Source organism: Pelecanus crispus, chromosome Z (genome assembly GCF_030463565.1).
Source record: "Pelecanus crispus isolate bPelCri1 chromosome Z, bPelCri1.pri, whole genome shotgun sequence".
In the NCBI taxonomy this organism is placed as follows: Eukaryota; Metazoa; Chordata; class Aves; order Pelecaniformes; family Pelecanidae; genus Pelecanus; species Pelecanus crispus.
In genome coordinates this window covers 85,090,526-85,107,158 of record NC_134676.1, presented here as the reverse complement: position 1 = coordinate 85,107,158, position 16,633 = coordinate 85,090,526, and the positions used below count along the sequence as shown (strand labels likewise).

The 16,633-nt window shown below is 40.9% G+C and overlaps 1 protein-coding gene across 1 annotated transcript in view; it reads right to left on the bottom strand.

Moving 5' to 3' along the window:
* Window positions 1-605: 605 nt before the first annotated feature.
* The window catches only part of RHOBTB3 (Rho related BTB domain containing 3), a 30,308-nt gene continuing 14,280 nt past the window's right edge, over window positions 606-16,633 (bottom strand). The window contains exons 5-12 of the mRNA XM_075726985.1: window positions 16,214-16,325; window positions 15,010-15,378; window positions 11,571-11,683; window positions 9,848-9,959; window positions 5,906-6,079; window positions 4,567-4,733; window positions 3,552-3,648; window positions 606-721 (exon numbers count right to left, since the gene is read on the bottom strand). Coding sequence (XP_075583100.1) covers window positions 606-721; window positions 3,552-3,648; window positions 4,567-4,733; window positions 5,906-6,079; window positions 9,848-9,959; window positions 11,571-11,683; window positions 15,010-15,378; window positions 16,214-16,325 — 1,260 coding nt within the window. The remainder of the gene's footprint in view (window positions 722-3,551; window positions 3,649-4,566; window positions 4,734-5,905; window positions 6,080-9,847; window positions 9,960-11,570; window positions 11,684-15,009; window positions 15,379-16,213; window positions 16,326-16,633) is intronic.

The window sequence follows — 16,633 nt, the reverse complement described above, 5'->3', positions numbered from 1 at the left end:
ACTAAAATAAACACTCGTATGACCGTAAGAGTCTCGGTAAAAGGAACTACAGGCTTGACTTGAAGTAGAAAATGAATAGTAACGAAGATGCTTATTAAGCCTACCCTTTATTTGGCAAACCAACAGACGTGGCAGTAAATTTTTGTGTTCTGAAACTAAACATTTAAGGAAGTTGGCTTCTCAGCTTCCCTGCACTGCTACTGCGCTCCTATGGTACGCAGATTTACAAAAAACTCTGTTTTCAACAGATGCTGTCTTAGCAGCCAAGAAATAACCATGAGAACCAATAAAATAACCACTACAGAAATTAGAAGGGGGAAGAGGTGACAGTCATGACACTGTCCTGTACTACGTTTAATCCCCATGGGTGTGAAATCCTTGTGCTTGAAAGAAATCGTCGTGCTACATTCCTCCGTGCTTTAAGGAAAACAGTGGCGTGGTTTATTATCAAAGCGAGGAACATCGACAAGCGCACTGCAGCATGGCATACAGTGCTCCAGGGGAGATGAGTATCTGGTTTTGCTCTGGGCACGATCTTGATACTCTGTATAATTCCCAGCCCGAGGTTTCCCAGTCGGGATGCACTTTGCGTATGTTCGTCTTCTCTACATGACTGTGCAATGGCATTTCTGAGAGTGGACGTAGTTCCTGTAATCGGCAAGCTGCTTCAGGTACAAATCGGAAGGCCATCTGTGCGTCTCTACAAAATTGCGCTCCTCCACTAAACAAAGCAATAAGGGAATTACATGTAATATCCAGGCATACGGCACAAGTGCACAGGCTGCAAAAAGCCTTTCAAAAGACGTTAAAAAACATTAAGGATATAAATATGACTAGAAAAGTGAAGATGAGTGCTGTCCATTTTGCCTCGGTCTCACTATAGTACAGGCAGAAGAGCTTCCACACAGTGTTCCCTTGCTATTAAGTGAGCAAGAAATAAGGTACTTAATAAAATAAATACAATACCCATTAAAGAGAGCAGATCGTCTTAAAGATGAATATTCTTTAACCTGAGAAGATAACCAGACGCGGTAATCAACCGCGAGGGCTTTTCTGCGCTGCGACACGACAAAGGAGGGTATTTCAATCCCTATGCCAGTAGTTTGTCTCAAGATGATTCCAAAAAGCAAGGTAAGGCGAGCAATTCACAAGTCAGCAAAAGCTTTTTCTTTCCTTCCATGTGCTTTTTGTCACTGACAAAATCAGGTAACAGGGTTTTTATCCATATTGTTTGGATGAATGCCCTCTGCCTTTCCCAAAATGTGCATTTTCATCCCCCTAGCTCAGATTTTCCCGAGGCAGCCTGCAGCAGTGGTCGCCCGGTCCTTTGAGGGCTTCAGGCCAAGCCGGACAGAGACCAACGCGCAGCAGAGAGACCCACAGCTTGGCCAGGGCTGAGGTCTGGGAAATTGCAGTAATAACGGGCAGCAGGCAGGGCCCTCCCGCTTGCCTTGCGCAAAACGCGGGGCCGCTTCTGAAGAGTTCAGGGGTTGGAAAGCCAGAGGAGAGCCACTGCCTCATGCTGCATTGCTCTCCCTGAACCTTGGGGTGATGCTGAGTTGTGGTGTCCCGAGTACCAAAGGTCAGCTACCCGTAACTGCTGCTGCCTGGAGGAGCGCTCCCATGGGAATGTGCCTGGGAGTGTTTGTGCCCGGGCAAGCCAGGACAGAATGGCTTCACCCCATCCACCTGTATTTCCTTATGTGCTTTTCTTTCTTTCCTCCGGCTTGCTCAGGGCGAGTTCGCTGCAGCGGAGCATGCTGACCCCTCAGCTAACCGTGCGGAAGGGACTCGAAGGAAGGAGAGAAGCAAAGGGCAGGCTGCCGGGCACGGGGACACCAAATCTCAAAGGATGCATGTCCGCTGGCGTGGTACCCTTTTGCTTAAGTCAGTCCCCAGGTACTTTCCGAAACGGCCAGCCTGGTAGCGGCCACCCGCCAGAGACTCCAGAAACCTCATCCGACAGCCAACAGCTTCAGTACTGCTCTGCACCAGCCCTGGATGCTCCACAAGTGGTGGAAGCACGGAGGAAACGCCAGGCAATGGCATAGCAGACGTCTGGCGTGGTGATATCGTACACCTCATCCCCGAGTTACTCGGGTGCTGTCAGAGCACGTGCTGACAAGTGCAGGTAAGCGATGCTTGTCAGAAGCATCACTGCGTAATTTTCACGACAGGCTCATACGCAGCCTGCTATCCATCAGGATAACTGCAACGTGGAGATGGCAGCGCTGTTGTTATTACTTTCCACAGCAGAAAAAAAGCATTTAATAAGCAATAGTGATAAATCGGTGTCCCACCGGGGAACTGGAAAACGGGTAAGTAGATGTGCCTAGACGGAGCCCTGTGGCGATCCTAAGCCATCGGGTCTCTGCGCTCTCCTGCCTCACCAAGGGGGAGCCACCGGCACCTCCCACCTTCACCAAGTGGAGAGGACAACCTGATTCCTGCAGCTTCGGGACAACCTCAGGCTGGTTGAGACCAACGCCCTGTCGCATGGAAAATGCCACAGGGTGCCGTCGAACACACCCTGGCACCTGAACCAGCAGGACGGGAAGCAAAGCAAGTCCACCTTGGACTGAACCCACTGGTGGGTGACATGCGCCAGCACGGGTGCCCTGGTCTTTCATGTTTAATCCAGATCAGGCTATACAAAACGGACATGTCAGAAGATGCGCAGATGGGCCGCTGGAAGACAAATTCCATGTTCCAACAAAGCAGGGAGGACCTAGCTCTCCTTTCTTTGCTCACAATGATTACGAAGTCGCCCATCATCACACACACATGTACAAGCTGTGCAAATGAGGAACGAGGACCTTTAATGTATTTTGGACCAAACAGAGCTTCGGCTCACTGATAAGGGAAATCCCCTTCTGGCATACACTGGCCCCATACCAACGGTCTGAATACGAACCACGGGTCAAAGAGATGCACCCGTCAAGGTCTCCTTCACCAGACTGATGAGAAATCCCATAGGCAATGAGCAAAACTTTCTAGAGTTACATGTCAAGAAACAAATACGCTCTCTGGGAAAATAAATATCAGTTCCCTGGAAGAACCTGCATTTATTTACTTGAATGGACATGAGTTCTTTGATTTCATGAATTCTGCTGGAGAGTGCTCTAAGAATCCTATTTTCTTCAAAGAAAACCCCAACCCTTAAAGAGAAGGTATTAGGAGTGAATCATTACCTTGATTCAAATGTACAAACTAAACAAAATTGTGTACATAAGGTGGGAGGAGTTGACATGCGATGACCAAACTTCCCTAGTTGATTCAGCTACGGGTGGGAACCTGGCCATCAGCACAGGAACCAAAAGACAAGGCGACGTGGCTGCTGGCCACGCTGCTCTTCATGCGTCACTTCCTGGTTCCACAGTGGGGTGGCAAACCATCCAGCTCAGACAGACTCTGCACTGGACTAGACTGTGTAGCCTAAAGAAGTCCTAATCATCTTCTCATGCAGAAGCAATATTGTCCAGCGCCTCGCTTCTGATCTAAGCAGCACTGGAAAACATTTCTTGTTTTAAAAGTAATTGATGAATCATTACCTGAAAGCTCTTGAAATTCAGGCTTTTGACTGAAGATGAGGTAGTTAGTGGCAATAAAATGAAGAAGCCAAGTTGAAAGGCAATCAGAATTGTGAAACTGTGAGAAGAGCAGAAACACAAACAACGCTTAATGCTATTGCATCTAAAACACAACCATGCCTCACGTGCCAAAATACTTCAGATTTCCACCGTCAACGTAGTGGTTCACTACATAAAGTTTTGACTGTAGGAGATAATGACAGAGAAGTCATTGATGGAAATATGTAAACCGATGGAGACCCAAGAACGAATGACAAAACTCCCTCCCCCAGCGTTGTGACCTAACCCCTGGGGCTCCTTTAGTCATCAATCTGGGAAATTTTTCTCTTCTGCACAGTAGAAGAGCTTCAGAAAAAGGAAGGTGAGGAGTGTGGCATGTTGGTTTTGTTGTCTCCTCTTTCCCCACAAAATCCTGTTCATGTAGGACAACATCCTGCCTGAGACTCGTAAACCATGCAGGTTTTATTTTCTGCTTTGCTTTTCCAAATCTGTCTTTGCTGTCTCTCTCTCTCTTTTTCAGCCTCTAACCTTTCCTTTTCATGCTTTTTATGCATTTCACTCAATGTTGTATTGGGTTAGATTTCCTTTGCCACTTGCCACTGGTGCCACTTACCACCAGTACAATTTTCTTTCTGACTAAAACAGGAAGTAGTGCAGCTTCACTTGCCTAAAACACATCTTTTCTGACAGCAGTTGCAATTAAGCTGAATTACTGCAGTGTGTCCTTAATGAAGGAAATGGCACGGATTATGGTATGACTGCACATTCTGCAACAACAGGCTGAAGAACGCCTTATTTTAGCCAACCTTGTGCCACCAGATATCCCGAATCACTAGACTGTGTGTCAATGTTTGGTTTTGGGAACGGGAATTATTAAGATCGTAAAAATCTTAACGATTATGTTTTAAAAAACAAACAAAACCCCCACTAATCACAGTCAGCATATATATACTTATTTAATAGATACAACACTTACCTTAGCTTTTTTGAGTAAGCTAACAATACTGAGACTTGTGGATGCCAGTTCCCTGCTAGGCATGCTCTGAAGCTGCGTGATAATGTAAAGCTCACAAATATGCTGGAGTCTCATTACTTGGTACATCTCTGCACAGATCAAGAGAGACATAGCTTGGAGAATACTGGCTGAAAAACAAGAAAACAGAAATTACAGGTGTTTTACGTTTTTGACAGGATGATCAAAGCCACTTCTCACAGTCAGCTTTTAAACACCTAACAATGAACACAAAATAAAACCGCTGTTGATCACCTTTTATTTTTCAATATTATCGTTACAAGCTTTCTGTATCACTCTTTTTCCAGATAAACTGTGTAATTAACATGAAAAGAATAGTTAGTACTTTTTAGAAGGCAAGTGTAATAAACTGTAGTCAATATACTGTATCTTGAAGATGCTGAGCCAAGAGCTGCTGGGCTATTTAAAGTAAGTGATGATTAATAAGAGGATTTAGCTTTATAACTTCTCTTTCAGAAAAGAACCTCTATGATAAATATATGAGAAAATATAGTGAAAAGGCCAAAGAGAAATGGAGCAACCATATTTTTAAAAGACTGTGATATGGTGGTTGCATATTTAAACTGATGAATAAGGAAATGTTAGACAGACTGAAAAGAGAAAGATACAGAAAACCTAAGAATAAGGTAGATTCATTTGAAAAGGAAACAAAAGCAAAAATACATATCACACTATCATTCATTCATTATATCAAAGGAAAATTATCTGTATTTAAATCGTATTTCATATTCATTACATAGATTTTCTTCTCACTAAAAAAGACAAAGGTGAAGACACGAAGAATATGTTAGCTCCATTTTTTTGCCAAATACTCCAGTTGACACATTTTTTTTCTGGTTTTACATACAAATAAGATAGCCATGTGTATAAATAAGTTATTCTTGCAATTTAACCTTGTTTATATTAAACTTAACAAAACATATGCTAAACAAAGTGACGATTTTGAAATAAAACCCAGAATTAAGATTAGAAAGCATATTACTTTAATGTAGAAAGAAACTTCCAAATATTGTACTGGACCAGAAATTAAATTTCACAGGTTTTTGAATCTTACTATGCAAGCACAGAACAGTGATATTAGTTCTGCCTCCAGCTGATTTTACTTGAATAAGATTGATTTATTTTGTTATTGTCCAATATGAACAAGTTCTCTTTCTTGAGACATAAATTCATTAAAATATTGACATTTTTCAATGAAATAAATGCTGTACATTGCTTTCTATCAATGCCCCACTGTGGAAAAATGAGTGACAGTTATATGTGTGTTTTTAAATTTTCTTACCTGGGCAGCAGGAGTCGGTATAAAGATACTCTAGAAAGGAGAGGAAAGTGTCTTTGGAAACCCCATACACTGGAACCAGAATACTATTTGCTTCTAGATAATTACCATTAAACATAGCTGCCATTACCTCACAGCGAGCTACCAGAACTGCTCTGTGGGCTGGTACAGTTGCACCTGCAGGATGCAAGACAAAATATATGATTATGTTAAATACACTGTAGTATCTTGATTTTAAAGCTCATATATTCTTAGAAAGCCTCCATTTCACTGAACATGATTTAAAACAATTTTAGAGTGTTGAAAATTAACGTATCCCACTGATAATTAATGACACACTCACTTTACACCAGTCAAGATGTTTACATCTGCCTAGTAGCCACCAGCAAACAAAAAGAAATACCAAATTTATTATGACAACCTACTCCCAACACCAGGTGCTCCAAATAGGGCAAACTTTTATCAGTCAAAAACAGGCTTTCAACTAGTATAAAATGTGACACCACTGGAGTTACACCAGTTTACACTAACTGAACCTCTGGCCCATAGCATAAATATGTAGTGTTGTGAATTATTATGCAAATGAGTAATTTGTGTTCGTCAGTAGTCCCATTGGTAATGAATGTGTGTTCCAGAAGTCAAACTTTCACATAACCACAGAAAGCAGAGAAAGGCAAATTATTGCAGATGAAATTCCCTTAAATCCATTAAGGAAGTATGAATTTAACCAGATTAAGTATTTTGCCTAAGTGCATTTCCTGATGGTTGTCTTACAAAAATAATGCTGATAATTTTTTCCAGAAATGTTTCTGTTTTGTAATATTTGCAAGTGAATCATTTGCTACAGCATTTCTAAGACCTGTTAAGGTTAACAGCCCAGTGCAGTAGAGGTCTTACAGGCTTTTAATGAAAATGTTGACAGCCTGAGCTGCCAGCCCTGACGCTCAGACTTCTGCAGAGTCCAGGTGAACTCAACAGTCCTGTGCGCAAGAAAGCACCAAACAAGTGCCAGACATGGCAACAACCGAAGACAGAATGAGAATATACAGCCAGATACAAACATTTTAATCAAAATTATAATAAACAGATCAACTGACATGCAAGATAAATATATTGTAAATACCTACATAGAAGTTACTGTCTTAATTTCCTCCTTAATCACAACCCTGCCACCTGCTTAATTGCTTGAAAACATCTGACACTTTTTATTTTTGTTCTTATTTCTCTTCATCTGTGCTTCTATTCCAAATTGTCTAAGCTGCATACAAAATTTATATATATTTCTATATAGAGAGAGCACATGTCACTGGTATTATATATTTACGCATGTAACATGAGCAATACACAATGCAGACATGATGTAAGATACACGTGCACTTTTGTATGTGCATGCAATTGGATATTTACCTACTAGTTAGGAAGTTCAGTCACATTATGGGTCTTTACACAGATATAATGAGCTCTCATTTTCAATGGCTCCCAAGTACTTTTGTAAGCTAGAAAGCTCAAAGCAACCCCCAATATTCAAGGAATTAGTTGACGACTTAAAAATGTATTTGCCTGATCAAGACTAAAGACTTCAGTTTCTCTTAGTAATTACTTAATTTTAATGCAATTATTGTGGCTGATGAATTAGAGAAAAAGACTTGAAAGATTTACCAAGCATTAGGAAAAGCAGTCCACATTTTAGTAGTGAATAAGCACACTTTTTTTAAAATATTTGTCAACCTATTTGGCAGTAACTTTTTTTTCCTGTAAAATATATAGTGGTGGTATGGTTTCATCAACTTCCCAGAAAGCCTTTCTCAGGAGTGGGACAGTGAGATGAATTGTTCAAGTCATTAAACTCAGCATCAGTATTCTGTTCTCACTTTCAAAGATCTTTTTGTTTTTTCTGCATATTAAACAGAACAGCTAGAAAGAATCTGCTTGTCCTCATGTGCTTATGTTTGAAGGATTAATGCTTCATATTTGGCTCTGAGATTTAAAGCTGAAAATAATTAAACAATTGTCCAATCCTAAGACCATTTCTGCACAAAGGGTGGGCGTGGACAAATTGCGAAAATCATGACTGGTTAAAAACCATCTCATTCTTATTCTCAAAAAAACATTCAACACTTTGTTCCCCCTGTATCTTTATTTTTAAGGGTGAACGCATTTAATTTCCAGAAAAAATCAGCCATGACACTACAGCATGTTGGTGTGCCCAAGCACATTCTTTGCAGACAAAAAGGGAACAAAAGAAGGTTTCACCAGTGCAGATCCTGCTTACGCCTTCACCAAGCAGCATTTGGCATCTTTGTGAGCAGACCTACGTAATGACACCAACAAACTTTGTAACTGAACAGTCTGTTACAGACAAGTCAGTGTGGAGAGCCAGCCTCTGCTCCCCCACATCATAGAATCATAGAATCACAGAATCATTTAGGTTGGAAAAGACCTTTAAGATCATCAAGTCCAACCATTAACCTAACACTACCAAGTCCACCACTAAACCAATTAAGGCTAGAGTAAGAATTAATTTCATATTTCCTAGCTTGGTGGCCGGATTATTTTTTCATGAAAGTAAAACTAGGAATCTTTAAGGTTGGAAAGGACCTCTAAGATCATCAGTCCAACCGTCAACCCAACACCACCATGCCTTCTAAACCATGTCCCAAAGTACCACATCTACAGGTTTTTTGAACACCTCCAGGGATGGTGACTCCACCACCTCTCTGGGCAACCTGTTCCAATGCTTGACCACTCTTTCCATGAAGAAATTTTTCTTAATATCGAATCTAAACCTTCCCTGACACACCCTGAGGCCATTTCCTCTCATCCTATCACTTGTTCCTTGGGAGAAGAGACCAACACCCACCTCACTACATCCTCCTTTCAGACAGTTGTAGAGATCTTTTTAATCCTGGCCACAAAGAGGACTAGATAATTACCACCCTCTCAACAGACTTTTGCTTTTTAAAAAAAAAAAAAACCAAAACCCAAACAATAATTTAGACACTTCTTTTCACTCTTGTAGGGTTAAGCAGTAGGCAGGTCTATTCTAGGCGCTGCAAGGCTGAAGATTGCTTCCATAACTAGTCACCAATCAGATGGAAGCTGCAGAGACCCATGACAGAAGCATGAAGATCGGTATGGGAACATCTAGAAGGGCAGCAAAGCACATCAGGTGTTGAGGGTACCTAGATTAGCAGGTCATCAAAACCCCAGCACATCTACGTGCATTTCCAGGGATGCCCACATTGGGGAAAGAAGGACATTGAATAAAGCCTAAGGAGGCACAGGGGTTGGACTTCAGTCCCTGTCAGCTTCTGGAGGGTAGAGAAAGGCACATCCACAGCAAGGGCCAGCCTGAGATGGACAGAGGGAAAGTGGTCAGGAGTCAACAACCAGCATCTCTGGTCTTTTCACTGAAGGCAACAAGTGTAGATGTGGCCATTGAAGTCCATGCCTCTCCGAGCTTTGATGCTGGGCAGAGCTCTTGGATGTGTCCCGCTGCTTGTGCAGGTGGGAATGTGAGAGAGATAAATAAGTTTTAAAATAAAATCAGCTTCCCCTGTGATGCAGTCCCTGGTTTAGCCTTGCTATCTTGGTGCTGTGCCATTGCAGGAGCCTTTCCTGCAGCACAAACCTCATTTTGCTAAGCCTCCGAGGGGCACATGTGAATCAGAGAGGCACAAAGTCTACCATGACAGGCAGAGGGCATTTGTACAGGCTCAGCCCTTATAAACCACGTTGAGAGTGGACACTGCTGTAAAGCATCCCTAAGGGACAAGCCCTAGTTCTAAGCAAAAACTGCTTTCCTCAGTGATAGCAAAGCGTATACATTTTCTTAGTTTTGACCCAACAGAAAATATAGTCACCTCCATTTCCCACTCTCCTGCAGGGATGGTAAATGCTGGAGGTGAAGTGGTGCTCATGTCAACAGAAGCAGAGGTAACGTACCTTGTATTTTGAAGATGACATCAGCTAGGACAGGCGTATTAAAGAACAGCCTGAGAGAAGTATTATACAGCCGTTTTATCTGGTGAGATCTGCAGTCCTTTATAGTGTTTAGCTGCAAAATAAATTATTAATAAAATACTGTCAGAATAAAATAATACAAGACATCATTTATATGGGGAAACTAAACAACAGTCTTTTGATCTCTACTTTATGTTCTTTTGCTAATGCTACTCAGCTATGCCTCTCACATGTGCAATCCTCTGCAATCCTCTTTTATCGTTTATTTTCCTATTTTCTGCAGTGCAGCAGCTCCAAGGTGTCTCTGTCTCCTACACTTACACCCCACCTCCCGCCTTGGCACTCTCCGGCCTGTGACAAAACTCCCCCATCCAGCACCTCTGTGACTGCATCACAAAATTTCTGGACTCCAGGCTTTTTCACACATGCCCTGTTCAGACCCAAGGCTGCAGAAACACAAGGTTTGAGGGTTCTTGGGGGAGCACCGATGGGACACACAGCCACCCCCTGGCATGATGACATGTACAGATGCAAAGCAGTCAAAAGTTTAGCATTTTTTGATATTGCCCTGATACTGCCTCCACAGAGGCAGAGGGAGCTCACGGGCTGAAGCACAGACTTCTCTTACAATAATCTGGGCATGCTAGCATCAAGACCCTCCAAAACCCAGTACTTCCAGTTAGTTTTTCAGTTCTGTTTTTCTTTATTTAAAAATGGAATCTAAAGCTACCAAAAGACACAATGTCAAAATCATATTGCTAGATTGTGGTAAGTGAAATTCAGATGAGGTTGAATTTATGATTAAAATTTTATCTAATTTACATAATTAATTTTTATCAAGAAAATCACAATTCATTTCTAGTTATGTCTTTGAAGCAAAACTTTTAAATGGGAAATGAAAGTCTCCCAAAGGCATAACAAAACCCCAGAAGAAACAACAACAACTCAGGCTTATTATCTTAAAAGTTTTCAGGACTTTCTAAGTCCAATCCTATGAATGTTTTAGCTGTGGACACTTAGGACTGGCAAACCTGCAGCTGAGCGATCAGAAGCTTAAAACAGCTAAGAAACTGTTTGATCTTTATATTATGTTATCTCAAGACAGTCTGAGATGATTTCCCATTTAAATTGACAGAAATACTTTGTGGAAGTATCAGGGAATGTACGACTTCTATCAGCAAAAAGCTGTTAAAACTAATTCTGTATTCTAACTTTTTATTAACATAATAGTGTGACATAAATTACATTTTACTATGAAGTAATCTGTTGTATTAAATATATTGAGCTATAGACAGACTTCTGCATCACAACACTTAAAAGAGAAACCAACTCTCCAGGTCTACTGCAGAAACATAACTTTTGGCACATATTCAGGAAAGCAAAGCTTTCCTGGGCAGCCTCTATTACATGAGAATTAGGAACACATAATCATATTGTTAGACAATGTGCAAAGCTGTGAATATGAGTAATCCGTTTAGAATACTTGTGTGCTTTTACCGATTACAGTAATTCTGCACATTGCATTAGCATCTTTGTGTTTCTATCTTGTACATGCCTGTGAGCAACCCACTGATAAAGTAATAAAAGCTGTGTAAGCCAAAGTGAGTTTGAAACAAAGACTGACAAGGAAACCTTGCCTACAAAACAATTTCCCTAGAACTTAAGTAACTAATACTAACAGTTACCCCAAGAGAGTTAGATATACCTTCCCTGGAGTTTTCAGGATACATTTAACTTTCTCAAGCACATGGTCAGTTTTTTCTGGATCCTTCAACTTCTTTTTTATATCTTCTTCTAATCGTTCCCACTGAAAAGCACCTGTCACAAGACCAGGTAAAGTTGGATTATAAATCAACAAGGCATGGGGCTTAGCAAGCAGAGAAAAGGTGATATCAATACCAAACAGATCCTGCAGAAACTGTATTTTCTGCACATAAATCAGCCAGACCTTTGTGCTTAGGAAGGGCATGATGCAACTCTTGCACAATAAAAATTCCATGGTACTTCTACAAGAATGCAATTAAGTACAGACCAATCAGGGCTTCTGCCTTGCTTTCAAAGTCAATTTCTGGATTCCTCCCAGTTCAATCAGTACATATTACAGGTAGAAAAAAATCCTGAATGTTTTAATATTTATGGAAGTTCTTTAGCTTCTGCTCATATTGCTGGTTGCATTGCTTTGCAGGTGTGTGAAGCAGAAAAGCTTCATAGAATCATAGAATCATTCATGCACAGTTATATTCTGAATACTGGTAGCTAAAAACAGCACAAAGTTTGCAGTGGAATTTCTTTTTTTCTTGTTTTCAGATTCAAAACCATGATAGTCTCTTAGGTCTCTCAATAGCTTTCTTGGAAAAACTAGAATTGTTGACCAGTGTTAAAACAAACGTAGTTTATTCTTATGCATTTTGCTGGAGTAAGTCTCAAAGACACCATGGGGCTTTTTGGTAAATTTCAGCTCTGATCCCCAGGGCAATGCAGCAAGGAAAAGCCAGAGACAGAAAAAGCTCAGGGTAAAGCACAAGTCAGCAGAGCCCTGAAGGCACTCTGCTGCAGAAAAGGCTGAAACAGCACATAACAGCATCTTTAGCTCTATCAGCTCCTAGGTATACCATATGGATGTGTTTATGACCTCATGGGCACAATGTCATGGTCCTGAAAGGCTGAAAACAATGATACTGCCTCATGATCTGATCTATTCTCAGCTGTGCCTTAAACATCTTTGAAAGACCTCGTCATCTCTCAAAGGTGCTGAACAGTGCAATGACTTTTAGCAATGCCCTTCAGGTTGGGAGCTGTGACTTACAGCAGAGTTTCACCTACAATTGTCCAAAGTTTCCCAATTCTTTGGTTGACAGAAGCAAAAGTAAAATCAATACACAGAAGGCAGCAGATGCACTTATCTTTCACCTTCTGAAATTCCAGGTTTAATACTCTATTCATGTCACCAATAAATAAAAAAACCCAATCCATTCACACTGAAAAAATTCTGCATCTGTTCTTCATGTCTGACACTGGTTTGGAAAGAACTGAAAGGGATATTTTCAATGTACAAAGTCTAACTGAAAGCTGAAAGAGTCTCCCTTGTGTCTTCACAAGCCAGTGTTCACGTCTCAGCTACTAAGGCAGAAATCCTTTTCATATGTCAGGCAGGTATCAGTCTACAGAGATTGACTAAGCTTCTTTATAGATGCAGCTCTAACAATGTAATTATTTGGTGCTTTTTTTTTAATTACAGTTAAAATCAGAATGCATCATTAAAAAGCTTGCTAATTCTTTTGATAAATATCAAATAGATATGTACTGAGATCTTGCAAAATATTTTACAAAGAATAAATGGGTATCAGGTACTTCCAGAAAAAAAAAAAATTCTCTTTCACCTGAGGATTCCTAAGCAACACTTAAAAAGATAGAAAAATACCAGTGCCACTTCAGTAGACAGCTGGGATTAGGTAAGGGAGGTCACTGCCTGTCCTGAATTGGTAGCAAAACACATGCAACAGATCAGAGCCCCCAGCACTCCGGCCAGTTCACAGTGCTTTCTCTTCAGCAGCACCATACCCAGGAGAGAAATCACTTCAGTGTTCCTAAGGAACCCTGTGTGGTGGTGGATCCCCCCCTCCCCTTTTCTCTCTTCAACCACTTTATGACCTCAGGGATTCCCGCCAGACCGCGACCTTGTGTAGTGAGCTGGTCAGTTAGCTGCACCTTAATTGTACCAGAAACTCCTACGTGGTTGACGTGGAGAGCGGCCCTGTCCTTATCAGAAACTCTTACATGGTTGAAGTGGGGAGCGAGAACAATCAAGTTACCCCTCACAGCTTTGAAACAGAGAAGTAATTACCCACCCGGATTGTGGCTCAGATGGAGATTTATAATGACGAAAGCCAATCATCTCACGATGCTATAAACAGCAGTCCTAAGCGAGGCCCTTTCAGCTCTCTGGGACTGCAGTGGCTGCACCAGCACCTCCCTCTGAGCGGGACGCCTCTCAGAGCTAGCAAACTCTGAAAGTGTGCTAAAATCAGAGGTCCATTGCCTGGAGCCTGGGCTCAAACCCTTCACTCCTGAGGCTCAACCCTCGCCCGCTGAGAAATGCCAAGACATTCAACGTGAATATTTCACCGAACTCGAGGGGAATTTTTAACAGGTATACCATTTTTTTATATATATATATATATATATATGTATTCATGTTTGTGTGTATGCATGTGTGAATCAGTTTAAGTAGTCTGTAGATGTATGATTTAATTTCAAAGTGAGTCTTATACTGCTGCATTATCCTTATTCACATAAACGGTTGACCAAGTCTGAGACTAAGATTGGACCTAGCCGCACCTAGACTCCTCTCTGAGAAGGAGGTTAGAAAGCAAGGGGGTCTATTCTGAACCTCGTGACTCAACAGGAGGGTCCTTCCTATCCCCTGCATCCACGATCTCTCCGTAAATCATTCCAATCATTCCAAATAAATATTACATTCCAGTGTAACTTAATTTCCCTTTATGCACTTCCATGTAGTAATAAAGCGAACCTTGCCATCTTCAAATCCGTAACTAAGTCACTGTCTTGATCAATTTTGCCTAATCATTTTGTTAATCACTGATGACTGAGTGCTATTAAAATATTACAATCAAATCCTGCGATTTGCTACAAGTAAACTCTAAACTGCTACTAAATCAAACTGTGTAAAGTTACTCATCCACAATAAATTAACGTAATCAGCAGGATTCACAAACCTGCATTCGTGACACCCTGCACTCTTGTCAATGTGTTTAGAACATGGAACCATTTAAAATATTTTAAAAGCCTGAAATCTGAAACTGTCTCAAGCTCCAGATTTTTTTGGCAAAACTTTTGAATATTATTGATGTTAGCTTATGGGCTTTGTTCAGTAAAATATTGCACTTCACTTATGTTCATTAGATCTGGAATGACAATTAATTTAATTTTTATTAAATCTAGGTGAAGGGCTTTTTTTCATACAGACATTGTTTGTAATAATCGCAAAGGATAAAAGAGATGTCACAACATGGCAGAACATCATCTCCCAACAGAAAAACACATTCCTTAGGGTGATGTACGTACTCCTTCATGAGACATCAGCTGTACGAGAAATGAGTAGCCGGACCGGTTCCCTAGGGTACCTGAATAAATGAAGTGGAGGATGACTGGCAGACAAGAGCAGAAGATGGAGTCCTTCACCACCACCCTCACCGGTGGGACGCAGGGTGGGACACCGCGGGAGACAAGGGGCAAGGCAGCCCCCACCTCCACTGCAAAGAGGCTCTGAGCTGTCCGCACGATGGAGGCATCGTGGATGTCAGCAGGGCTCTTCACCTCGAAAAGCAGCATGAAGAGGTGGCTGACAGAGCAGAGGATGATCTTGTGAGCCTCTACCACTGTGCTAAGGTCTTCAGGGTAAAATGCCACATCCGCACACTGGCAGCAACAGAGCAGGTTGTGCAGGTCCGCATCGTAGTGCGAGGCTTCGCCCTTTAAGATCGGCATTTTTTCTGTGAAAGATAATGAGTTGGGCTGTAGAATTGAAGCAAGTATTAACCACAGAACCACTCTACTCCCAGACTCCTGGTCAAATGAAGGACAACTTTTGAAAGAAGTATTTGGTAAGAAAATTTCTTATATGCAATTTGAATGTTTAGTAAAATACTCTAAAAATGGAAATGCTTAGTATAGTAAAATAAGAAATATAAGAAATACTTAGTTTAGCAAAAAGTGTCCATCCTTTTACAAAAGATGTCTTTAGGCACTTACGTTTGAAAGAAACCTTGCCTGTGAATCCCAAACCTAAGGCATCTGAGTGAATTTCTAGTACAGGTGAGAAGAGACAACTACATATTCACAGGTAACTACTTGTCAGTAATTATTTCACTGAATAAATGCATCAGATGCTCAGAAATCATGTGCAGAAAATCACATGCACAGGCACACATTTCTCCCTTGTTTTATTTGCAGCAAATAAAAATATTACTTGATGATATTGTAGAATAATAAAGCACTATGTAATGACTTTCTTCTATAATTTGTCAGTACAGCTTTCATGTAAAGCTTTTATTAATTCATGTTTGCATTATTTCATCAAATGCACCAGAAAAACACTCTATTATTTCTGTCTAAAATGAATTAGAAGTCCATTGCAATGTTACATACTGCTATACAATTCTCCCCAAATTAATTAAACCACCACTAAAAGATTATGCAACTACGGCAACACAACCAGAATAGCTGACAATAGATAGCGCAGCTCACAGTAATGATTACAAAATGTTAACTGTGCAAAGAACATGACAACATAATGAACAGTACTAGAGACCAGACATCACTGAGCACCTGGCTGTTCAAGCTGAGGTGGTTGAACTCGATGACACTTCTGTGTCTTTTTCCTTTTCTTCATTTTTTCAGATGACTTCTGATTCAAACTTTGGATCATAAAATATTCCAGCTAAAACACAAAATGTATTTTTTAAAAAATGCTAGGCATCAAACTAGGGAGAATGAGCAGGTGCTGTATGCAGGACAGAGGCTACTGCCACTATGAACAGTCATCCAGGTCACTGAGTCCCAACACCCCCTTACCAGCAGAAGGTACCAAATGTGGTTGGAATTACACAATTTAAAAGGCTATTTATTTAAATTATGGTGTTTAATTCTCTTGCATTTAATCTTCCCAGAAATGACAGGCACAAAGATATTCAATTTACCAACCTCCATAGATACTAATTACAGAATTACACAGAATAATAAGACTTG